At 45.0% G+C, this 26220-nt stretch overlaps 1 protein-coding gene across 1 annotated transcript in view; it reads right to left on the bottom strand.

The window, feature by feature from the left end:
* The window catches only part of DOT1L (DOT1-like histone H3K79 methyltransferase), a 66259-nt gene that overhangs the window by 34178 nt on the left and 5861 nt on the right, over positions 1-26220 (bottom strand). Inside the window, exons 3-10 of the mRNA XM_014957964.1 lie at positions 25038-25112; positions 22827-22890; positions 21059-21287; positions 16625-16719; positions 13940-14002; positions 5972-6027; positions 2834-2913; positions 1187-1255 (exon numbers count right to left, since the gene is read on the bottom strand). Coding sequence (XP_014813450.1) covers positions 1187-1255; positions 2834-2913; positions 5972-6027; positions 13940-14002; positions 16625-16719; positions 21059-21287; positions 22827-22890; positions 25038-25075 — 694 coding nt within the window. The 5' untranslated portion in view covers positions 25076-25112. The remainder of the gene's footprint in view (positions 1-1186; positions 1256-2833; positions 2914-5971; positions 6028-13939; positions 14003-16624; positions 16720-21058; positions 21288-22826; positions 22891-25037; positions 25113-26220) is intronic.

Raw genomic sequence — 26220 nt, forward strand, 5'->3', positions numbered from 1 at the left:
TTCACTCAGGGGCTCTTTGTCTGGTTCACAAACTGATCCCAGCCCTTCGGAGCTCTGAGGATTTCCACAAGTACCATTCTCCCCTTTTTGCCTTTTATTTTCAAGTAAATATCTACAAAGGGCCGGTGAACCAGGACCTGACAGTTAATAAGGTTCCAAAGACTCAGATGCCACAGAAAAAAATATCAAAGAGGAAGGGAAAGGGCAGTTTTGGGTGTCTGATGCACAGGACTTTCACAACAACTCAAGCTCAGTAAAAAAAGCTCACAATGGAACTACTTCAGTGAAATGCCTTAATGACAGTCTTCAAATTACTATTCTTGAAAAGCATTTTACCATGAGCATCAGGCCAAAAACGGCGAGCACAGCTTGAGATCTGTAACTCGGCGTGGGACTTGCCCATGTTTGCAGAAGGAGGGGACTAAGGCAGTTTTGAAATTTAGGGCATGTTTTGCACTGGACACAGTAAATATGCATAAACCCCAGCTCGGATCATTCTTTTGTTTGAAAAATTTCAACAATAAAAAAAATAGAAAAAGAGGTCAGAAGCAAAACCAACAAGGCAGGGTGTTAGTAATCTCCAAGCCTCATTAAACCGCCGTTCCCACACTTGCAAAGGACAACATTGGCAAATCTCAAGTCCATGTCGAGAAGAGAAGAAAAACACAAAACTTTTGTTGGCAATAAAACAGACACAGCAACTGGGCCTTTGTGGGATAGGTCTGTTCGAGCAATTTCCAGCACAGAAGACAAGGCAAAGATGATTATTTCAACTTCTGAGTCCTACAGATGAGGACTACATGATTTCCCTGCCCAAATGTAGACAGCTATGGTGTAAGAGATCTGCCCACAGTTAATCACTGCAGCTTTTTGTACTTGCAGAAGTGAATCATGGCCTTGAAACACCTTATTTCTCTTCAACTAGAAAAGACGCCCAGCCAGAGAAACATCAACTTTATAGACATGATGAACCCCATAAAAAGAGTGTCCGTTTGTTCCAGTGTTGGGTGGAGTTTGTTTGTTTGTGTCATTTTAAATACATCTCACTTTGGCATGTGTACTGTAATAATATAAAAGCATTTTTCTACTTAAACAACTCTTTAAAGAGCAACAAAACCCCACTACAGACATGTTCAGATAATGAACACGGTGTAATTGTAATGAAGAATAAAAAGGGTAATCATACCACTCAAGTTTCGACTGTTAATTCGGAAATTTAGAGGTGCAAAAGGTTTTGAGGACACAATTCTCCCACCTAGAAAAAGAAAAAGAAAGAAAAAAAGCAAAGTCAGTTCCCATTATTCCTTCTAGAAATGACTACTTCTTAAATATAACCCAGAACAGAGCCCGAAAGAACAGCCCTGATAAAACTACCACTTGTGTATCATTACAAAGAAAAATATATATTACTTAAAGCTCATTCTGACAGCATCCAAGAAGGTCGATCTCTTAGTGCTGCCAGGTAGGTAGCTACGGACCTCAAGTGCCTTCAAGGATCACTTTAAAATGACAAATCTTAAAACACTTCCAAAAAACGAGACCATTAATTCTCAGTGGTGATCTACAGAAATTTCAAGCAGTAACACCACTGTCTCATCCCTGATTAGTGTCTTTTATACACAAGCCCCCAAAGCCCTTTCATTTAAAAGGGAGCCGAGCTCCGTGTCCCAGCTCTCTGTGGTCACCCGGCCCAAGGGACAGAGCCCGAGCACCTTCTGGGAGAGAACTTGGGCTTCTTCAGTTTGGAAAGAGCCCTTCCCCATCCTGCCACTCCTCTAAGTTTTAAAAAAATAAAAAAAATAAAAAAATCAACCACTACAGTTAATGAAAACAGCTTATGTTTTGGGGTTTTACAGTTTGCATCAGAGCCCAAAAGTCACATTATTTACTTCAGCACAAAGCTGTGCTATGGGAAGCCACAGCTGCTTTGTTCGTGCCACACATTTTTCTTTTCAGAAATACTTGGTTTTTTAATTTCTGCCATAACCAAATAAACCAAGCGGTTAAGAGGGAAGAAAAAAGACACCTCGGGCAATGTAAGGGCCCCAGTGGGGTTATTGGACATCCCTGGTCACGAGTGACTGCAATGCAGCGTCTCAAGAAGCAAACAAGACACCCAGTGACAGTGTCCCTATTTTAATACTTACAAGTCAATACCCAGTACTGAATGTGACAATTTAAAATAGGAGAATCCAGTAACCGACTTCAGTATGCAATTACAGAAACTGGATACACAAAAGCCCTGCCTATGCAGCCAGGGAGCTCTGCAGTCTTGGCTGGTGCACGTTTTGTTGGCTCGCATCAGAGGTACGAAAGGACCAAGAGTTTCTCCTACCCCAGCAGAGCCTGCACAAGCAGAGCTGCCTCCCAGCAATCACAGACTGGTTTGGGTGGGAAGGGACCTCAAAGCCCCCCCAGTGCCACCCCCTGCCCTGGGCAGGGACACCTCCCACCACACCAGGTTGCTCCAAGCCCCCTCCAACCTGCCCTTGAACCCCTCCAGGGATGGGGCAGCCACAGCTTCTCTGGCCAACCTGGGCCAGGCTCTCACCACCCTCACACCAAACAAGTTCTCCCTGAGATCTCATCTCAATCTCCCCTCTTTCAGTAATAATCAGTAATCAGGCAGATCAGAGTAGATATTAAGAAGGGAAGTAAAAAGCCCAAGAAATCACCATCGCGGTGCAGATGTTTCCCCACAAGGCACAGAACGAAACCCACCAACCAACGGGGCTTCTGCTGGCTGTAACTAAGCCCTTACTAGCACTGGCTGGAAAACTAATGGAAAAAGGCTGGAAAGCAATGGGAAAAGTATTTAAGTTTGATTTGTTACCTTCCTTCATGTTTGCAAATCGCTCCTTCAGTTGATGATCCACCTCAGGACCAAAGGCAAAATTATTCACAAAAATAACACTGCAAAATAATGGTCTGGTTAATAAACAGGGACAGGCAAACGGCAGCCAAATAAAGACACACAACTTCCCCCCGTAACCACACGTCACGGTCACTCAGAGCCTTTCCAGCCCCTGAGGTTCAGCTACTTCCATCATACAAAATGCTCTCCTTGGGCAGAGACACAGAACGCCTCACCTGAACGTTCCCTGAGGCTGCCCACGTAATTAAACATAAAAAATGGGAAGGGCATCCTGCTCTGCCATCCTCTCAGCACACGGCTGAGTCCTGCACCCTAAGTTGCAACATAAAAACCAGGTGCATAAATGTTTTCACCCCTCTGCCATGGTGAGATGGAAACCAACCTGCTTCCAGTGGTTAATCCACACATGGAAAGAAATACTCCGACACAACAGACACACCTCTCATCCCATTACTTCTCCACATGTGCTTCAAATAATACAGCAAAATAGCAAAATAGATTTTCTCTCCTAAGTTCCCCCATAATTCAAAAAGGCAGCTGACATCTCTCAGCAGGTTTTTGCCCTGTCCTAAGCCCAGCACTTCACCCCGGCCCACAAGGGAGGGTTTGCATCTTTCTGGGTTCAGAAATCCAACGGGGAAGTTGTTCCTCAAAAATACCCCAGTCACATGGAAACAAAGAAACCTGCAGATGGGTAGAATCACCCCAAACAACAAAAATGTTTGGGAAAGAAACAGAATATGTCACCATATCACAGACTGGTTTGGGTGGGAAGGGACCTCAAAGCCCACCCAGTGCCACCCCCTGCCCTGGGCAGGGACACCTCCCACCACACCAGGTTGCTCCAAGCCCCCTCCATCCTGCCCTTGAACCCCTCCAGGGCTGGTGCAGCCACACAGATTAAAAAAATCATGGATCAAAAAAGAAATAGCCCTTTATTTTTAAAAGCCTGGGCCTGGCCTAATGGTCGCTCGTGCCCATTCCCTACCAGCTTCCAACAGGAGTCCTCAGCATCCCTGAGGAGCAGCTGAGATCCTGCCAGCCCCACAGGTTGTTTCAACACTAACAACTGATTCCTGTGCAAGAAAACTCCCTTCCTAGTGCCTCCACACATTAAACATGTTCAGCAAGGACACTGAGTTTGAGAGCAGCAGCCAAAGCTATTAAAAACCACGGATGAAAAAAATGTTTATATACCAAGGGAAAAAAAAAAAAAAAGAAATTTATTCATGCTACGCCTTGCTCTTGGAAATTTGGGAAACCCTGCCTGGCAAGTCAGGCAAGCAGGGGATTCGTCCTCCTCCTTCCTACCACGTGCCAAAAAGGGCCTTGCAAAAGAGCCAAACATATTAACGGGACTCAAAAACATCCAGGAAAGGAAGGGAAAAAGACAGACCTTGCCAGAAAGATTATTTTTTTTTTTTTTTTTAGTGTTCATTCTGGCAGAGCATTTTGTGTGGCCCAGGAGCCCCCGGTCCACCTTGATTCCAGCCCTCTCTGCAGCACGTATTGCTCAGCCACAAGTACAGGTATTAAGAGGAGTAATCATACAATCACAGACTGGTTAGAGTTGGAAGGGACCTTAAAGATCATCGAGTTCCAACCCCCCTGCCCTGGGCAGGGACACCTCCCACCACACCAGGTTGCTCCAAGCCCCCTCCAACCTGCCCTTCAACCCCTCCAGGGATGGGGCAGCCACAGCTTCTCTGGCCAACCTGGGCCAGGCTCTCCCCACCCTCACACCAAACAAGTTCTTCCTACTATCTAAGTAGTGTTAAGAGGAATAATGCAGAGTTATTAACAGGAGTTCTGTGTGCTCCACAGCTTGCTCACATCTCGGAGATAGGAGCCCTCAGCCAGGCAGAAGCCTGTGCTGGTACAAAGGCATCCTCTCCCCTGAGCCTGGCCACCGGTCCCCACTCACACGAAAGGTGACACTTTGGTGCTGAGACTGGGTGGCCCCACTGGGAATTCAGTAGCCAAGCTGCGGTCTCGTTAGAGGTCTCGTTAGAGAGAGTAGATGCCACTGGCAGGCTCAGAACAAAAACCAACACCCAACAATCGTGAGCAAAAAGCTACTTCTTTTTGAACATCCGTATCAGAAGGAGGTGGCTGTGGAGCAGCAGGCAGGCAATTACCTGCACACCCTGCAAATAAACTTCTCCCAGCGTTTCTGCATAAGTCAGATGTACTTCAGCTATAGATAATTTAAAAAAAAAAAAAAAATTACATTTGTTCCAGGGAAAGTTGCAGAGTGTGCACTTGGAAGAGCAAACGAAGCAAAACCCCACGAGGCTGCAAGGCTGGGACGAGGCTGCCCATAAATTAAAAGGCACCTCCAGAAGTTTAACCGAGGTGTATAATAACACAAAAATCAGCAGCCGGGCAGATGCCTCCCTGATGAAGAAGAACTCTTAAACCAGGGTCTTGGAAGCCATCCATACGTTGCCACAAGGCTGAAGACTTTCAGAGGGCCCTCTTTGACAACTGGCTCCCATTCCCACACGTAACAGGGTGGCCCAGAGGGTCATACAAAAATAAAGACTTTATTTTCTCTCCATAAGGCTGAAAGAATGCAAAGCCTTTAAATATACAGAGGAGTATTTTATTGCTTTTAACAAATTTACTCCCTTTTTGAGTGTAACCCTCTGTACAGACCTTCACAGAAATAAATCTTTAAGACAATCAGCTTAAATGAATTCCCAATTTAAGTTGGAACAGATTCACTTGGGTCTTTTACTTCTTGTTTAAATGGAAAATGAGCTTAGCTGTATGCACCAATAGCCAAGATAACTAGTTTTTGCTAGAATCACTGACACGAACTACAAGGATATGCAAAACAGAGGTTTATATTTCTTTGTATAACCAGAATTTATCTTGGATACACCCTTGTATGTAATATCACGGGACGTGCATTTAAAGCCATTCTTCAAGTCAGAAAACAGGATCTAAAGAGGCCAGTATATGAGTTGGCAGATAGGCTTTTGGTATTTGCTGTGGAAATTCTATATAAAAAGCTGGCCAGGCTCCCAATTTCCATTATACAAACTCCCAAATATTCAGTTCATAAAGCACCATTCAATGGCTGTACTGTACCTTGTGTTTGCAATTCTCTCTCGCCATTCTTCCGAGAGGAAGTCACCTCTTTCCAGCTTAAAAAAAAGACAAAGAACACACAAAAATGACACACACACACAAGGGTTAACGTTTTTCCCCTCCGCTATGTATCCCTTTTCCTTTGGAGAAGGCCAAAGGTGCTCTACCAACCCAGTGATTCTACGATAAATAAGGGCACATGGACTTTTAGGAAATACTGAGGAGATGAAACCCCCAGAGCTCGGCCGCTGGCTCTGCCCATCCCTCAGGTCCCCAAGGTCCCCAGGAATATGCCCAAGGAAGACCATGCTCCGTGGGGCAATGCCTTATGGCCCCCGGACCACAAACAGCCCCCAAATGCCCCCTCCTGTTCCCACTGACCCCCCAGGTCCATCCAGCCCCTACAGTGGGCACTGGGCACAGTGTGTGCAGGAAACACTGCCTCGAAATCCAGGCTCGTGGTGCATCGGGCAGACAAGCACCTGATTTTTCTGCAGTACTAAATATAAACCTTGAATGCTTCTAACCCTTCGAAGTTGGAAATCGAGTAACACAAAGGCCTTATTTGAAAATATTTATAGTTATGCCTTCAGTGACTTATCTAGTACCTTTCTGATGAAATCACATCAAGTCCCAGGTTGACATCCACAACTACGTGGCTTTTCCACAGATTAACACAGATTAACATTTGGAAATGAGAGCGGAATCTCCAGGCCGTGCTATTCTGCTGTGCCACAAGTGAGGCAGGAGGAGGGTCGGAGGGAGGAAGATAAGAGGAGGAGAGGAAAAATAATATGCAAGGATGTAATTGATGATGGTGACACACTTTGAAGGGGCAAGTAAGATGATGGCTTGTATCAGAACCTCAGGAACATCAAAGGAGCGACAGTGACTGCTTCGCATCCTCTTTCTGTGTATACTCCTTGCACGGAGAGATGTGAGTGTTTCACCTGCCAGAGCCTGTTCTCCTTCAGTGACAGCTCCAAGAGACATGTCTGCAACGGGGACACGCTCGAGCGACTCCCACCCCTTGCTCACTGAGCCAGGATCCCCATCCTAGAGAAGGACTGGAGCCCGACGTCTCCCACCATCACCTTCTCCTTCCTGCCAAGCAGCCCGACGGCAGGGACAGCAAACAGGGGGCCACCTGCCCAAGCCACAGCGAAGGAGAAACCCATGATGGCCAGCAAGAACGGGTCTGCTTCCTGGGAGGGAAGGAGGAAAAGGTCTGGGAGAAGTGAACATTGAGGGTTCTCGGACAAGAGATCAAGAACTTTGTGAAGTTGGAAGTGAAACACGCTGCAAACAGCAGGTTAGAGTAAGTTAGTGAAGTTATTACCTGTTCCACCAAAGAGCTGGGCAGAGAGGAGATTTGAAAAGAGAATTACTCCCTGTATTCATCCCCACCGCAGTAAAAACAACACAGATGTTGGAGACTAAGTTCAGAGAGATCCAACCTATCAAGGTACTACCAAGTATTTTCAAAATCTAAAGCAGAATCTCAATGCAACACCAGAACACTTCTAAAGAGCAGTGAGAATGGTTCAGTATATGAGGTGAGAGACACTTTCTGGGTCTCTAGATGCCCTACTTGTGAATGGAGACCATCTCAAGATTATTTTGAACAGAGAATTTTGTCTCAAAGCCTTATCTGTTCTTGTAGGAAATCGTTTCATGGTTGAGTAACCAAGACACAGTAGAAGCAAACCCACATGAGAGGCAACGGTACTTATTTTACAACACGTTTTGTGAGTCAGCTTCTATATTGCAGCCCTTCACACCCCAGTTAGTTTCTAATGTCTACATGAGGTTTTCATACACATACAGGAGAAAGAAAAACATTTGAGAAATAAGGAAGCGTGATTACAAAGCCCTAGTCCACCAAGAGAACAAAGAACCGGCGTAACATGAAACTATTTTGAAATACTAAGCTTCATATAAAGGTCTGGAAATCCAACCCCAAGTGGCTGTTGGACTTGATTTGGATCCAGTTACACTACACAGGTCTCGCTTGTGTGATGAGGGAAGTTATAACCAAAATCCCAGTGCTTTAATCCGATATAACACATGGAGGCTGAACACTTTCCCCTCACCGTTTACTTTTGCAAGATATACCCGTGTCATAATTCAGCTGAACCACAGCCCTGTTTAAAGCCGTCTATTTTTGTCCTGTAATGCTACCCGAGCTCAGACTTAGCCAATACTTGAGGGAAAAATCTCACCAAGAAAAATACTGGGGCGCAGAAATAACCAGATGGTCAGCTGTGGTTGGGAGAAAATTGGGTGGTTTTTTTTCCCTCTGGAAGCAAGACAGTGATTCCGGGATCAGTGTTGTGCTAAATTCAGAACAGAGTACAAACCTATCTGAGTGACTACTCCTCACCACCAGTTATCTTCACCTGTGGAGCAGCAGTCAATAAACAATGGCCAAAAAGGAGAAAAGTAGGGTCTTCCCCATCAGTGACAAAGTCCCCCCCCAAATCCCAGTCAATTCTGTGGTTTCCAATCATTTTGAGAGCGAAACAAGAACTGGTAAGGAAACTCCACCTAATTAACTCCTGGCCAAGGGCTGCAGGAGCTAAACCAGTAGAACATGGTCCATCATGGTCACGCAGGGAGAAGGTGGCACATGCAGAGCGGCAGTGACAGCTCCAGGGACTCAATCTCTTCCCACCAGTGTCCCCACCCCCATCGTGTTCCTCCTCTCTCTGCGAAACTTAATCTCCTTAGTGAATAATGAATGGAAGGGACCATCTGTAATGCAGATATTTTCATCTGATTAGACAATGCAGGAGACGTGCTTTATCTAAAAGGATAATTAGCTCGGTGAAATCCGCTTCAGAGAGCTGCCAGCCTGCATTGTTTCTAAATTTAGAAGCCAAAACAGGTTTTTAGTCAGGGTTTTTATTTTTTTAAACCAATAAATTCACTCCGTAGAGACTGCAGAAATAAAGCTCAACGGCATCCAGTCCTTGTAACTGGAAGAAAACCAGCAGGTCACTGCCCGGGGGAAGCGCCAGAGGTGGAATCCAGTGAGTGTGAATTCATCACGTAGCAGAGCAACAGTTTGTGAAGGTCAGGCCCCTGCGGGGAGGAGGAGGGCTCCGTCCTCATCCTCGCCCCCGCGCCAGCCCGGGAGCTCTCTGCTAACGCTCCCTTTGACCAGCTCCCCAAAGCCATAAATTCACAGGCAGAAGGTCTCATTCCAGCAGCCTCCCTGCAAACGTTTGGCTCGCAAAAAAAAAAAAAAAAAAAAAGAAAAAAACCCAGTAATTTCTGCCTGGAAAAGTACACATGGTTATTTTTAGGTTCCTGTTCTTTTCAAAAATAACTGGAGGCAGAAATCCAAACCTCCGAAATGTGGCATCATTTCAAAGCCACAGGGGACGTTTGGAGGGCTTTTCAAACACCAAAACAACAAGTTTCCGCTGAAATGGGGCATTCAAAAATATCTGGGACAAACAGCTCTCCTGCCCTTTCCTCAGCAGCAGTGGAGGTTTTTAAGCGCAGGTGATACCGGTTGTCCCCACAAACCAGCAGCTCCAACGAGAGACAACGCTGCTCCTCCACAGACTGTTCTGCTTCTGCTCAGAACAGAGATTTCATGGAAAACAAGCCAGACGGGGCACCCCCAAAGAGGGAGAACCCTCAGGCCTACAGATGCCATGTGGCCACTGCTTCATGTTCAGCAAAAAGCACCTGGGAGCCATGGAACACCTTCAGCAGTGGGAGCTACTGGGTTTCCTCCAGGCAGAGAACACGTGTGTGATGTCCATCCAGCCAAACCCCAGCCTTCAGCAACGCTCCTGAAGCTCCTGAAGCTGCTCCTGCGCTTCAAGACTTGTAGATGTTTCCACCAACTACTAAAACAAGCTTTTATGGCAGAGGGGAAGGTATTCTGTTATAACAACCCTGAGTAAACCAAACAAATCCTTGTCTTCGGCAGAAGTTCAACGTGTTGCTGCAGCTCCCACCAGTTTGTCTTGCAGAGACCTGCTCTGACCGACGCCTGGACAATACTTTCCCCCAGCAGAAGGGGCCAAGAGGTCCTGGGGACTGAGGACACGCTGGAAACTTTCTCCAAGGTTGCCCCAGGAAGACACTGAAGCACTTTCTGCTCCACAGCAACCTCAGCACCATGCCCTACATACCTGGAGATTTTGAGGCCACATGAGGATATTTACAGTTAGAAACCATGAAAACCCATCTGCCTCTTAATTGCAATACGGCTTTTTAATTTGATGACTGCACATGTGCAGAAATTCCCCAAGACAGACTCTCTAATTATCTAGGCCTAATGACCTTAGAAAAGTCTCCTGTTTCCTTCAGACAACAGTTTTCTTGAAAAGAACGGGGGGAAAGCTCATCTTGGAAACTTCAGAGTTTCACAGGAAGAGAAACGAGAAAATCAAAGGAGTTGAAATAAAGTGAGATGTGTTGGAAGTGGGACATTCTAGGCCAAAATGCTGAAGCAGCTGACAATGATGGTGATGCTGATGATATAATGCAGTGCCTCTGAAGGCAACAGAGAATGTAAAGAACATGATTAACCCATCAGGAATTAAGACATCAGGGAAGCTGGGGTGCAACTGGACGTAAACAATAGCACAGGGATGTAAATATTGCAAGTTGAAATATATCAACTGAATTTAAACCTAAGATTTGTGTCAGAAGGTGTTACTCTCTTGGATTGTTTTTTCCCCCCCCAATCAGACTCAGGAGATTGAACAGCCTGTTGTTTAAAACAAAACTCCATTCATTTAACAGGATTATGAGATACGATTTCCTAAAACAGATGGAGATCAGGAGACTTACAATCCCGTGTACAATGAGAAACCTTTCTCCCACTCCTCTCCCCCCGACATGTATCTCCCCCTCTAACGCTGCGGCCGTGACCCTGGCTCTGCCGAAGCCCCGGGCACCCAACACACCTCAGGACCCTCTGCCACCAGCTACTGGAGAGGTACCACCCAAAAGGACTACACAACCATGTTTTGTTCTACTGAACAGGTCTGCATCCATATGAGACTGTGTGTTCTGTACAGAATCCTTTCTCAAATGAGACTTTTTTCTCTGATTGTGGAAAAATAGATTGGAAATACCCCTGGACAATTGGGATTGAAGTGGTTGAGGCACCATCCCTGGAGGTATTTAGAAGACAGGTAGACGTAGTGCTTAGAGATATGGTTTAGCGATGTTTTCTTGTCAGTGTTAGGTTGATGGTTGGACTAGATGATCTGAAAGGTCCCTTCCAACCTAGACAATTCTATGATTCTATGATTTATTTTAAGTATTGTCACTGGACGGTGCTCATCAGAATTCACCTGTCCAGGCTCAGAGCTTCCAGTAGTAACAAGAACATTCCGGTGGGAAGGGAAGGAAGTGAATCCAATGGCTGCAGTGCCAATAATGGCAATTAACAGCTGCCTCGTCAAAAGAGGGCCAGCTCAGAGACAAGACTCAAGACAAGCAGCAGATCATTCTTCAGTGAGAAATCAAAAATCCATTCATAGTAGAAACCTATAATTGGTGCGAGGCTCTTGGCCGTTAAAAAAACAACCCACCACCACAAGGCTGCAGCCCAGCTCCAGGATTTATTGCTGCCTCTGTACCACAGCTCTCACTTTTACAGGAAGGCAGCTGCTACGTGCGTGAAGGCAAAACCACTGTCTCGATTGTTCAGACAAAGCCGCAGGTGGGATCGGAGCCTTCTTCCCACTGAACTTCTGCCAAGCTTCCCTCCTCCCAACATTTTCTTCGTCTCAAAATATTTATTTTTCATATGACTGCCTAAAACATCAGAGTGGAATTCACAAGTTAAGCTCTGCTGATAACAGACTATTTCAATTTGTGCTTATTTTGTCTCCAACATTGGGAATTTTGGGATCCCACTTAGCTTTTTGCAGGGACAAAGTTGTTTTCCAGAAAGATACAGATACCAGGCTTTTAATTTCGTGCCTTTCAGTGTCTTCCAGCTGCATTAGGAGACAAGTTGGCTCTTTGTTTAACGATAGTCACCTACAGAAGACGCTGTCTAAGGACTTACTAAACAAAATATACTGTTTGGGAAGAAAAAGCAAATGTAAGCCAAGGTGCTTGATGAAACAATAAAAACTACATAATATCTGTCCTGTGTGTCTATCTTTGAGCATCACTACGACACGGTGACATGAAACCAACTTCCCTTAAGAAGTTCGACTCTTCCCAGAAAAGCAGACTGATAATCAAGAAGGAGAAATTTTACTCCTAAACACTTTTCAGGAAACAGAGTTCTAAAAGCCAAAGAACCTAGTGAAAAAGAAGTAGCTTTGTTTCCATACAGTCCCAGACTCTGTCACTTGGAATGTGCAATATGGAAATGCTCGCTGCCTACGGCAATCAATATGCTTTCAATATTTCAGTCCAAGTTCCTACCCTATTCTTTAAATTACACAGCTCATAAGCAGAGTATCTTCAGTAACAATCCCTTTCATGCGATGCCAGCTGGGTGACACAATGGAAAAATGCCATATGGCCATTTCATGAAAAGTAAAGCATTCCCAATGTTTCCACAGCAGGAAAGAGTTAGCAGCCTGATATCAATCCTGCTGCAAACCAGGCCCACAGCAGGCCCAGCGCCCCTCAGAAGAGAGCTGTGCTGTAGAGTAAAGGCATTGCAGGAAGAAAGGACACCGAGGCAGGTGTCACTGTCACCTTCTCCACCCCTCGTTACAAGATAAACCCTCTACAGAGCACTGGACATCCCAGAAGACGTGGAAAATTGGGAAAGAAAGGCTGGCCATCATCAACCTGCCATTGGATTCCCCGTTGCTGGAACGCTGCGGTTCAGACCGTTCCAGTAACAACAATAAGGGCTCTGGACAAAAGGAAAATGAAGTAGTGGTTCCCCAAACACTTGCACTTCAACTGCAGCACATGTTGCTGGCAGGAAAGAGTGACCCAACTTCTCTGGGCACAGAGGAAACAACCCTGATCCATCCAGCCTCTTCCCTGACCATCGGGAAGGGGCACGAGCAGCAGAAATACATATATATTTTCAGAACTCCCAGTGGGTTCCTATTGTACTATAATTATCCACATTTCCTCACTGGAAAGTGATTAACTAGAGAGTAGATTTTCTCGATGACATTTAAGAAGAGGGAGAAAAGGAAAAGGCATGACACAAGACAGTACATGACTCTACATATGGTCCAAAGTAGCATTACAGCATGGAAAACACATCCACAACTATTAAATAGCATCCAGAGGAAGGGGAAAGCTATTTCAATGCGTCCCTAGCCCCAGGGAGAGAGATGCCCTGTGATAACCCCTTTACTCCTCCTGGGCTATCTCCACCCTCAGAGCATCTCATTTTAATCCCTTCCAAGTCAGAACCAATGCCCCCCACTATCCTTCCTGAGCCCACACCCCACCCCTCACCTCCACCCTCTTAATTGGTGCTGGAGTTTTCTGCTCTCATCTCCCAGTGCTGCCCTTCATCCAGCATCTCAGCCCCGTGCTCCCCAGGGTGGAAACCCTGGCCATCCCACTGCTCCACCACCTCTCCCAGGTGAGCACTCTTTCCCCTGTAGCTTCAGCTTCTGTTTCTAGCAGGAAGTTTCAGAAACCCAAGGAGGAGCTGCCATTTTCAACAATCTACACAGCAGAACCCCCACACCACGGGGAGTGGGGGGGAGGAAATAAAGGAGATTTAATACAAACAGAAGATACATGGCAGCCCCAGTTAAATTTTACAAGAATAAATCTTCCAAGAGCTTCTGAAAAGATCTGAAAGTGCTCCCAGTAACACCATATCACATGGCAAGTAAGACAAAGAGGGGGGCCTGGGAGGATGTCTCAGGATCAAGACAAAAGCCAGTAGAAGCAGGTACAACTCGTGCTGCTGCTTGGCTGGCAAGAGGCTGAAGAGGACTTTGTAAATTCTGTGCATCAGCATGGAACAAAGTTTTTCAGCTGAATTTCACTCACTGTGTATTCTGCATGTTTTTTCCCATACCATTTCATCCACTTTCTGAACTCTCTGTCCATCGTCTAGAGGAGAGAAGAAAAAGAAAACCACTAATTAGGAAATCTCGTGTTAACAGTTACATGGCAATCAAAGGAGATGCAGCTCTGACAGTGTTCATTCACTCTCATTTTGTGTTTGGTTGGTTTGGGGTAGGGTTTTTTTTGCCATTAGCACTCAAAGGACAGGCAAACAGTTGAGTTTCCTTAAAAACAAATCTTCTTCTTCCACCATTGCATCAGTTACATGCTCCAAGCAAGGCAACCTGGGCTGACACTGCTCAGCGCTAAAAATGGTGCAGCCTTAAGTAGCTGCTGTGTTTGTGGGACATAATCCCACAGCGAGGGCACCGAATGCAGCCCGGTCTAAGCCCAGAGAGCAAGGGAAAAGTCGGGATAAAGGTCTGTCAGGGTGACTGAGGAAGCAGAACCCAGTGTGCAATTATTGCAGCAGCGCAGGGAAGGAGCATCGCTCTCGACGTCGACTACGTCAGAACAGACCAGGGGGCTGCTACGACCCACCAGGGAGCTTCCACCAGTCTTCTATCACCCAAATATAGGGGAAAGGAACCCAAAACCCCATACATCAAGGTATGATGTACATACGCATCCTCACATTTACAAAGTCTTGTCCCCATCTATATAAATGGACAATAATACGCAGCACGGGCCATCAGAGCAGCAGTGAAGGTCCCAGCTACACCCACACAACATATTTGAAAATGAAACTCTTAGAAGACTGAAAGAAACCCCCTCCTGATCTTTAGGATTTGACTCCACAAATGGGAGGACCCAAATTTGGAGGTAGCAGGGGAAGGAGAGAGGGAAGAGAAGCCACAGCAGGAATTCTGGCTTCACTGACAGCCTGGAGATGGTGGAGACCCCCTGAGCAGGTCAATACAACAGCGTGTGCTTTTGAAGGGGTGTGTTTTTAAATTCTTTATGTTTCAAAAGCACTCCAAAACTTAGTAGGATAACTCACAAAATCTTCAGTATTTTCATATGCTGTGCGAGCTTACATTTTAATTAATTTTTTTTTTAAGACAGCTTCATTAAAACAAATCCATAACATTCCTCCTCTTCAGTTGAAGCTTTTCAGAGTTGTCTGCATGAATTATCACGGCAAGCAGAGATGTGCTGCCGCAGCCAATCTCAACTAGAAACTTAATCCAGTCCTTTCCATAAACGTTTATCAGAGGTGGGGAGGAAAAACCTGCCCGTTACCCACTGCCCCAGGCAGATGAGCTGTACACAGGCAGCTTCACACTCACACTGCGGCGGCTGTTTAGCTGTTACATCTGACAGGAATTGGTCTGGAACCAGAAGAATAACGTGGTATATTTTGTTCATCCCCTAATCTGATGAAATATCCGTGCACTTCTGCAATTGAAGGTACCCCATGGGTTAATACTCCTCATATTAAATTTGTGGGTATTTTTTTTTTTGTTCACTAACCCTTTTCACTAAAGCCTTGTGTTTGCACAATGACTTGAAGGGGTATTACTGAAAGGAAGAATTTGACTTTCCCACTTTAACACCCATCTCTTAGTTTAATAGTAAACACAGACGGGAGCCCGGGCCTTGCAAGCGACTCCCTAAGGCCAGCACAAAGCTCACCCAGAGGGACTGCACAGGGGCCACCAGCTGGAAATTTCCACTGGGTGATGGCAGAGGAAACAAAATAGATTTTCAGATGCTTGTCTACTCCCCTTCACCACTGTTTATGCATTTTTGCCCACACCACTGAAAAGGAGGATCAAGGATTTGTAATTTTTTTCCCCTCTCCCTTCATAAGGTATAATTTTCCAGCCTGTAGAGGCTGAGTCAGCTTGTTATAACAATACGGAGGGTTAAGTTTCTGTTCAGTCTGCTGAAGAAAGTCAGCTTCTCATGGTAAGGCATGACTAACCTTTATTGTTTGCTCGTAGCTCATTTGCCTTCCAGGTTTGCCTTGGAACTGATTATCTTTGTGTGTCCCCATTGGCACAGAATGAGAAGGAGTGGATAGAAAACTGCTTGCCTGACTACACATGATGGTTTTCTTCTAGTAAGGCTTCATTTAGGTGCCTACTAAGCAGTTATTAACCAGATTCCCAACACAGGCCCCATCAATCAGCCTACAGCAGTTTAATAACTAAGCTGAACTTCAGATTTAGGACAGCAGAACGGGGTATCACTCCTGTAAGCAGAAAATAGCCTTTAAGGTCTTTAAGACCTTAAGAACTTTTTGTTCTAAACCTGTAAGAACTATTTGTTTGGGGAATTCATTCCTAGATTTGCTTAAGGCTCTGGTCTCTGGAAGCCGTGTATTGGAGCCATTTTGGACACAGAAGGATTGCAGGAGTTAGGGTGAGGCTTACACTGCGCTTCCCTTTGAACAGGTCCCACACCACCCCTGGTAAAACACCTTTGCATCCTGAAATCACTTCAGAAACATGGAAGTGCTCCTTCTGTGCCCTTCGTGGGCACTGCTGGCAAATGATTAGACAGACACTTCTTTCCCCAAGCACACCGTGCTCCGGTCTCTCCAACCCCAGGAGCAAAAGCAGCTGGGACTGGAGCTTTGCTGCAGAGCCCTCGGCAGTAATCCTGAACCTCTCAGCCCAGAATAAGGCACACACACACAACTCGAGTCAAAAACCACCTCACCTCAGCATATTTGGCTGGAATATCAGCTTTCTCCACACCATAGTGATGTTTGCAGTTTGTGGCTGCAGCCACTTGAAGCACCACCTGCCCCACACCTGCAGGGAAGAGAAAACAAACCTGAGAACAAGTTCCAGTAGAAAAAAAAAAATCACTGCAAGGGGAGGGAAGAGCTTTCGGAGCAAAGGCCACCAGGAAAAACACAGGTAAGCTGTGGGACTAGGGGTCGGGGTACAATTTCAACTACAACATTTACAGCAGTGTTTGGATTGTTAATGGCTACTTTTATTAAATATCACAGGCTCAATTTTACAAATTCACACAGGTTTCAAAACAGCTGCATTTTAAATTTTTTTTGTCCACAGATTTGATACGTATTCCATCAAGTCTCTAGGTTTTACCCTGTAATTCTCTATTTAATTAATTGAACAAACAGTTAGACGAACCCTACCACATCCCAAGATAAACACTTGTTGGTCTCATTCCTACACCATTAATTTAAAGACTGGCTAAAATGTTTGTCATGGTCCAGCAATATTTGTACTGGTTTTCGCCATGAAACACAGCACAGAGTCTGAGAACACGTAAAGCTTATTTATAAGCTGCTCAACAGCATCCTGGCCTGTGTCAGGAGCAGCATAATGAGGAGGGCTCAGGAGGTGACCGTCCCCCTGTACTGGGCACTGGTGAGGCCCCACCTCGAGGGCTATGTCTAGTTTTGGGCCCCTTCCCACAAAAAAGACATTGAGGGGATGGAGCGGGTCCAGAGAAGGACATGGAGCTGGTGATGGGTCTGGAGAGTAAGTCTTATGAGGAGAGGCTGAGGGAGCTGGGGGGGTTCAGCCTGGAGAAAAGGAGGCTGAGGGGAGACCTTATTGCTCTCTCCAACTCCCTGAAAGGAGGGTGTAGCCAGGGGGGGTCGGTCTCTTCTCCCAAGGAACAGGTGATGGGACAAGAGGAAACGGCCTCAAGTTGCCCCAGAGGAGGTTCGGGCTGGATATGAGGGAAAATTCCTCATCAAAAGGGTTATGAAGCCTTGGAATGGGCTGCCCAGGGCAGTGGTGGAGGCACCATCCCTGGAAGGATTTAAAAGCCGGGCAGACGTGGTGCTGAGGGACATGGGTCAGTGGTGGCTTGGGCAGGGTTGGGTTGATGGTTGGACTTGATGATCTTAAAGGTCCTTTCCAACCCAGACAGTTCTCTGATTCAAGATGAGCTACTTTAAAATGCTACTTTAGAAAATATTATAGGGTTTAACACTCAAAATTTCAAAGCAACCACTGGCAAGGCTGAGTATTACTTAAAAATGCATGAACTTCTACCTGCATCAAGCGCAGCAGTAATTAGCTGCCATTTCTCCACCTTGCCAGAATGCATTCCTTCTCCCCCACCCCAGCTTAGGTTAGAATGAAAAAAGGAAAAATATTCAGTAGATTTCTCTCTGTGTGAGTGACCCACATTTTACACACAGTAGAGCAATGTCCCTCCACATCTGTTAAAGCAGTCACTTCGGGTTTTCTTAAAAACGTCCCATATTCACCAGTAGCACATGGATGCATCACTTTCTGTCTATGAGTAAGACCAAACGCGTTCCTGTCTCCCCAGTGCAGTTACTCATGCCACCAGTGACCCCATGGGAAAGGAGAGAGAATCACAGAATGAATCATAGACTCACAGACTGGTTTGGGTTGGAAGGGACCTCAAAGCCCCCCCAGTGCCACCCCCTGCCCTGCGTTTGGGACTGGTTTTTTCTTTCATGTTTGCAAAAAGATGGGTGTTGGGTGGCGTTTTGAACTAATTTCATCCGATTGGGGCAGTTTCAAGGGAACTGGAATATGGGGCCACCATGGCGTGGAGAACACAAGTGACCTAGTGCTCCCTCAGCAGCAGAAGGCTTTCTGCCACAGCAGGCCCGAGGGGCTCCTCCCATCCCAGGGAGAGCTGGCCACACACACAGAGATATCTTCTAATTTTCATCGGTGCTGGTCTTACTGGCAGCCACTGGAAGTATCAGCAAAACCCATCTCATCAAGACCAGAGCTTGGAGTTCAACAAGTTCTTAGATTTTAGCTGCAATTGTGATCCAAACCCCAAAATAATTCCACAGAATCCTAGAATCACAGACTGGTTTAGGTGGAAGGGACCTCAAAGCCCCCCCAGTGCCACCCCCTGTCCTGGGCAGGGACACCTCCCACCACACCAGGTTGCTCCAAGCCCCCTCCAACCTGCCCTTGAACCCCTCCAGGGATGGGGCAGCCACAGCTTCTCTGGCCAACCTGGGCCAGGCTCTCCCCACCCTCACACCAAACAAGTTCTTCCCCACATCTCAGACTCTCAGAGCAGAGCCCATAGCACAGCACACACACACACACACACACACACACACACACAAACACACACAAACACACACCACTGAGCTCCACTGTTGGTGCTGGTGAGGAGAATGGGAACACTGGGAATCACAGGGGTGGAAACTCCTGCCTTTAAACCATCACCACCAGAACGTTGTCTGGCACAACAAGAACTGTGGTGCTGACAGGGAGGGTTGTTATTGGGGTTTTTTGGGTTGGTTTTGGTTTTTTTTTTTCCCAATTCCCATTTTGCATACACATGCATATTTTATACAGATGGAAATATGGACATACAAATTTCTGCCAGGGGTGGGAGGGGAGGACACACGGACAATCAGAGATCTGAGGCAGAACTTTCACTGTTTCTTATTTATGAAGAAGAAGGAGGATGAAGACTAAAGGGCAATCAAGACCACTCTGCTCCGTCAGCTATCATCGGCATAAGAAGTTATTAATCTTGTCTGTCTTTGGTTTTTATTTTTGCAATGAATTAACCCTATTATTGTCATTTCAGCTGGCTAACTATGATGCACACCTCCAGAAACCTCTCCTGCAACCAGCCCCATATTCCTGGTGTCACAAACACCAGCCACAGCGTCCGAGGGGGGCTCAGCCCCCCTGGGTACATGGAGTTATTGGGATGGCTTTAAATTTACCAAGAGAAATAATGGGCTGTGACAGCATTTTCATTTACACCACACTCAATACTGCCCTGATCACCATTTACAAGAAGTTTATGCCTTCGGTACAGACTCAACAACAACGTTCTGGTTTTAATTGTTTCAGCGCTCATTAACAGTCACAGATTTCTCAATTTAATCCATTCCCTTCATACAAGCTTTTTTTGACTGGATTTTTTTTTTTACACTGTTGGTCAATCTCCAAGATTAAAGTGGGCAGTTTAGCAATAAATACCTGATTTTGTTTCTGATGATATTGGGTAAAAGCATCTAACATTTGAGCTTCTTATGTAACCAGCAGAACTTCAGATACCATCTCCTTTGACCTTCCTGAACAAACAATTGCGAGCATCTACAGCAAGTTTTGATTCTCCCAGATGGAAAATAGTTTGTCAGATCTGAGGCCTTTCTAAATGTCTCATCTGAACATAAGTCATTCCAACAGGAAATTTCAGACAAAAGTTCCACTGAGGAAGAAGGGGGGTAAAAAAAAAAAAAATATTTAAAAAATATCACTGGAGATATATTAAATTTGGAGGGGAGATCACAGTCCTGCTGTACGTAAATTTTAGATAGATTTGATTTTTAACAACTGCATATATTTAAACATAGTATTTTTCCCCAGAAGTCCTGCATCATACCAACAACAAAACCAAAACATACTTCATCTAAAACTTGACAACTCATCCAGCAAAAGGGGAAATTCTTACTGCTCCTCTGCCGCTCTGAACCAGATTTTAGCAACAAAAAGAAGAACATCATCTTCTTACTCAGTATATCTTTTCCACACGTGTTTGAGTCATATCTAGTTTCTTTACCAACTAGAAACATCTATTTCCTTTTAAAACTCCGACCTGATCATGATACGCAGCTGTAGTTGGAAGCGAGATTTTTATGGGGTCTCACAAGGCAGCTGAGAAGTGTCAGAGGAAAAAAACTGCTTAATTTTCCAATTCCACCCCAAGCGTTCCAGGCTGGCGTGGGAGGGGTCGAGATCTCACATTTTCAGATATGAACTGAATCCACTGAAAATAGATGAAACCTTAGAAACGGAACTGCTACTGTTATCCTTCAAGCATCATTTTTAGCATTGTTTCTCCTTTATAAATGTATTCTCCAATAGCAACAGAAACCAAGAGTTTTCTATAATAAGGATTTACAGCATTTGGAGGCTGACATTTCACTAACGCCACAGGGAAGACGGTCTGGGATGTCCGCTTGGTCTATTTAATCTTGTCATAAAAAGCAGGAGCATCACTAAGGGTCATCTAGAAAAGGTGCTTACCCTGTAACACAACCCTCAGGCCTGGTTTACTTTCCAAATATGAATTTCACCTTTTTCTTTTTATTTTTAAAGAAAGGCAAAAACAATGAGCAGAAAAAAAAAAGAATTATTGGTCACTTACCACTACCCAAGTCAACAAACAAATCATCCTCTGTCATTTTGATTTCATCTATCATTTGGGCCACCAAGTCAAAGGAAGTTTCTCCGTAAACCTCTGGGGAAAAGGGCTCATAGTTGTTGAGTTTCTCCGGGTCGGTGACCGAGTGGTTGTAGACTTGCTGCAGGATGTGCCGCAGGAGCCCGTTGGAGGGACGAGTGTTCAGCTTCATCGGTTGGGTGGTTCCCTTCCACTGAAGGAAAGAGCAGGAAGAAGAAATGAACCCAAGGTGAGGGTAAGTGAACATCACTAAAACCAAAGCTGCATTGGAATAACGTAGAAATGAGAACAATTCTCTCCCTTGTGCTCTGGAAAGATAAAAACAGGGAACACTAACGAAATTACACACCACCAACTGCTCTGTACTTTGTCTCACCTCAACCAACAGGTAATTTCAAATATGCCTGTTGGAAATAGGAGGTAAAGGGGAAATCAGAGATGTAAAAATCAACCAGCAATGTAAAGCTTGATACTGAACAAGTCAGAGTAGCTGTACAAGTTTATTCACTCAGTTTTTATTTCCTGATCCCCACTGAACTGCTGTTGGCAGTTCCGTCACCATAAGAGCAGTTTTATTTTCTTGCAGGAACCCTGGGATGGGAGGGATCGTATGTACTCAAACAGGGAGTGGCAGGAAAGAGATGGAAATCAAGCTTCCTTTCTTCTTCAGAAAAAAAAAAAACCTGCCCTGAACATACAAGTTGTAAAGTTTTTAAAAATGTTTACCTCTCCCTTTGACAAGGAAAAACAAACAGAAAGAGGACAACTCCAGGAGCCCTCCTAAGACCTCTCTCCCTCTACTTGAGATCCAGATGGCAAGAAGAAACCAACCAGGGTGGCCATTTTGGACAGTAATTGCAAATGCTGAATAGCTTCAAATTTTTAGTTATTAACCAAAATCCACATGAAGACGCCTGACTCCAAACAAGCATGTTTTAGGGAGTTGTAGGCCGACAAAATCCTTGCAAAAAAGCCTTGTTGCCATAATACTGCACACTGCAAATAATTCCCAAAGCACAGCAGAGGACAGAATCCACCTATACTTTCAAAATTAAACACAATAGTAACATTCATTCATCGCTGATGTTTTGCTTCCTCCAGATCAACCTTGTATAGTGGTAAGAAAACCCAAAAGCTTGTTAAATTGGTCTGAAAAGAGGTTACATTCTAGTTTCGCCAGTGATCCCCCAGAAGACAGAGGCTGAACTAACTGAGTGACAAGCAAGGAAATTCCTAAGCCATGGATCACTTCCACAATACACAGGAGAGCTCATATGGATTATTTAAGTACCCATAAGCCACAGATTTCCCCATGCAAATGTAAATCTATATGATAAATCCCTGTGAAACATCTACACGGTAAATACAGAGAAACCTTTTCTTCCCCCTAAAGACAACTCCAAGTGCCAAAATGATGGTGCCAAAAGCGCACGCTAAAGAGTAACAGGTTAAAAATCTGCAGTTTGGGGGGAAAAAAATAATATTTTTTCATTTTCTTCCTATAAGAATGCTCCTCCACTACAAACTCCTTGACTGCTGAGGTGGGATCGAGAAAATAAGGTTTAATATTAGACTTATTAAGTCTCCAAAAGAATGGAGGTGCTGCAACTCGACTAACACACATAAACCAGAGCTCAGTCGGTCTCTGCTGCCTGGGTGTTTGTTACTCACTCGATGGGAATTCAAACCAGCCCCATAAACATCCCGGAGTGTAGGGAAGGTAAATACCTACCAACTGGTGAATGCTGTCGATGGCGCGGTTGTACTTGTCACAAAGCCTCTGCATGCTCTCAAAGCTGCATGGGGAGAAAAGCCCATGGTCAGGTAAAACCAGAAAACTCTAAAAAAACAGCTCTGAAGGTACAACCTTATGCTTGTTTCTTGCAGAACATGTAATTACATACACAGCTTTAGGACTCTGTATACCCTTTCCCTTAAAAAAATTCCTCAGTAGACCAGGAGCATATGGCAAATAATAATAGTTTCTTTAATTAACAGAAAAAGGACTGAACTCAAAGTACAATTTATTAAAAAGTTTGTATTCTCATAGTCCATTGCTTCCCATATTCTCAGCTGCACAGAAATTTAAGACATCTGTTAAATTTTTCTCCTTTGTTCCATCATGTCTCCATGATAATCAGTCCCGAGACAAGCAGATGCTTTTCTAGAAATTAACTCTGGGACTGAAAACGCAGACGGAGCCAGGACAGCAGCTGAAATGTCACCCATCAGAAAGGCACTCCGACTGCTCCGTGGGCTGGCTGGGATTACAGCAATTCAGGCAGATGCCTTAATGACAGAAGCTGAGAGGATTAAATAAATTCATCTCAGGCCAGGGAAGAATAGATATTACCGGGAACATCACCCACTACGTAACCAGACCCGCAAAACAGCAGCAAAAACCACCAACCCAAGGAGTTACAGGAAAAAGATAATTAGATCACAGCCATCTCCAAGTCAGGAGGGGGCAGAGGGACATGGGGACATCAGAAGGAAGTGGCTTTTCAGTCTCTGGTGATCCCCAGTACCTCTGTGCTGGAGGGACACTCTCGGGGGAGCACTGCTGACCCCACCACAAGCCTTTGCCTGCCCACGGTCAGTGCCACAAAGCAAGAGGCTGAGATGGGTTTTTGCTGCTCAGCGCCTGCGTTTCTATAATCCACCACTCTCCATTCACATCCACATGTCAGTTATCTGCCACAAGTCATTTTTCTGACGAATTTTTTCAAAGGGAGTAAAAAAAGACTAAACCCATTACCAAAATTACAGGTTTGTAACTCCTTGAAAAGCTGCAGAAAGCTGTAGGGTGTGACTGCGGGGAACAGACAGGTTTCTCTTTTATTTGGTGTTGCTGCTGACCACACTGACGCCCAGTGAGGGTGCCAGAACTACAGAAGTTTTGCATTGCAGTCACTGTGAGTAATCTTCAAATCCCAATTAATGGATTTGATGACAAGGGATGCTCAACCCTGATTTCTCCTTTGGAATTTTTCAGGAAAAAAGAGAGGGACTACCAAGTCTTGCAGTGCAACAATTAAAATACTATTAAGAGAGGAGGAAGCAATACCTTAATCAGATCACAATACAAGTATCTGTGCTCAGGACAATAGCCAGTGGTTTATTAGAGCGATGCAGTTTCATCTGTAAACCTCATTTTAGAAGTTTAGTCAGGCTGTGGACTTGAACATATTCAGTCTTTGCCATGAAAGCAACTAAGGAGGTTTTTTGTAAACCACAGCTTGAGGGTGAGCTCTTTTTCCAGTCTCAGCAGAGCCAAGTCAATAACTGAACCTCAGAATCTGCCTCTCCCGGCCTCGAGGTGAACACCACATTCTAGACATTCATTTTAGGCTGTTTGTGGAAAAGGTGTTCACATGTAACAACAAGCATCTTAAAATTACTTCTAACTGCCCCGAAGAGCAGTGTGAGTAGTTTGCATTGAATTTAGCCCCTCACCTAAAAAACATCCCACTTGCACTGAATCCCACCCAGCGAGGGATGGGGCAGGTTAACCCCCTCCCCACCCCGGCAGGGCAGGGAGGGGGGCTGTGGGGCTGACAGCCAGCTCTGGCCACTGTGCCACTTCCCAAACAGGAATTCTTAGTTACTACAGAAGTAAAAACCTCAGTGCCATTCAGATTCCTACCGCTGGACGCAGTCCAACAGCGCAGATACCGATCATTGTTTCGGAGTGAGTCATTCCAACGTACACCAGAGCTCAACTTTCTGCTGTGTGGAGTTTCCAATTATGTCCTTGATCCAACAGCCTTTGCCAATATTGCTGTTACACATTTCCTACCAAAATAACTCTGCAGAGTTTGAAGCCAGTTCTAAAAGAAAAAAAACTGCAGTTCGTAGTGTCTAAGAATAACCAGCTACAAAGTGACTCACTCTAAACCGCGCTGGCCTGTCCTCCTGGAGGGAAATAAAATATTCCTCTCACCTTTTTGTATCATAGTCAATTAAAACGTAGTTTTCCATAGCAAGCTTGAGATCTGGGATTTCTTCACAGACCCACCTGGAACGAGAGAAGAAATAATGAATAAAAATATCTCCAATTAAGTATAATAAGGCAATCTGTCTCAATTCTAGCCCGGCACTGCTCTGTGTTAAGATAGAACACTGCAGCAGAGCTGCAAGGTGACAACGTTGGTAGGAGGAAGGACATGACAAAGGAGGAGGAAGGCAGACATGACAAAATGCTCACTGGAAGCTGCGGTAGTTCATGTTTGTACTGAAAAAACAGCGAGGTGCCTGTAGACACTGGCAGTAGTACAGAGCTCTTGAAATGGCACAACTTCAAACCGAGGTGCTAAATGTATTCAATGTGTCTAAAAATACTCAACACCATGGCTGATGCTAATCGAACATGAAAAGTAATGTAGAAATGCAAAATTTGGGAAGAATTTGGGAAGAAAAGCCGAATGTGGAGAAGACATTTCCTACAGCGCCCCAAAAGGATGCCACCACTGCGAGGACATCCTCCTCTGGGGAGTGCTCTGAGCTGCTCTTACACCTCACATCACCCAACCCAGAACAGATTTTTCCAAAGTCATTTGAAGAAAAGATCCCTTTTACATGGGGAGTTAACAAAGCCCCGTGTGTTGTGCCATTAGAAATGGGAAACACACACCCGCTCCCAGCTCATCTGACAAGGGCAGCTCAGAGAAGAGCAGAGCTTTGCCCTTGGAACGGAGGAAGATTAATTCCTTTCAATGACAATTTAACAGCCATGTAAGCTTTGCACACACTTTCCTCCAAAAGCCTAAATGAGAGCACTATCCTCATTAAACCACCTCAGAGCATGTCACAGGACAAATTCCAATAGGAATGGCAGAGTTTTTCTTCTTGCACCTCGATGCACACTTCACGTTTAAAATGGGGGAAAAAACATGACACAAGGTCCAATAGTTCTGCTTCCTTCTGGCTGATTTGCTCTTACCAAATAAATATATAGGTAAGTAAAAGAATAAAACTTGTCCATCCATTGTTGAGTCTCTTCTGACTAATATCTCCCATCTCCCTAAAATCTCTGCAAATTTTTATCACTTAGATTAGGGGAATGGACAGTCAGCAGCTGTTTATCACTGGCCTGAAGAGACAAATGCTTCTGTTCACTCTTTTAC

The sequence above is a fragment of the Calidris pugnax genome, unplaced genomic scaffold (assembly GCF_001431845.1).
Source record: "Calidris pugnax isolate Ruff unplaced genomic scaffold, ASM143184v1 scaffold255, whole genome shotgun sequence".
In the NCBI taxonomy this organism is placed as follows: Eukaryota; Metazoa; Chordata; class Aves; order Charadriiformes; family Scolopacidae; genus Calidris; species Calidris pugnax.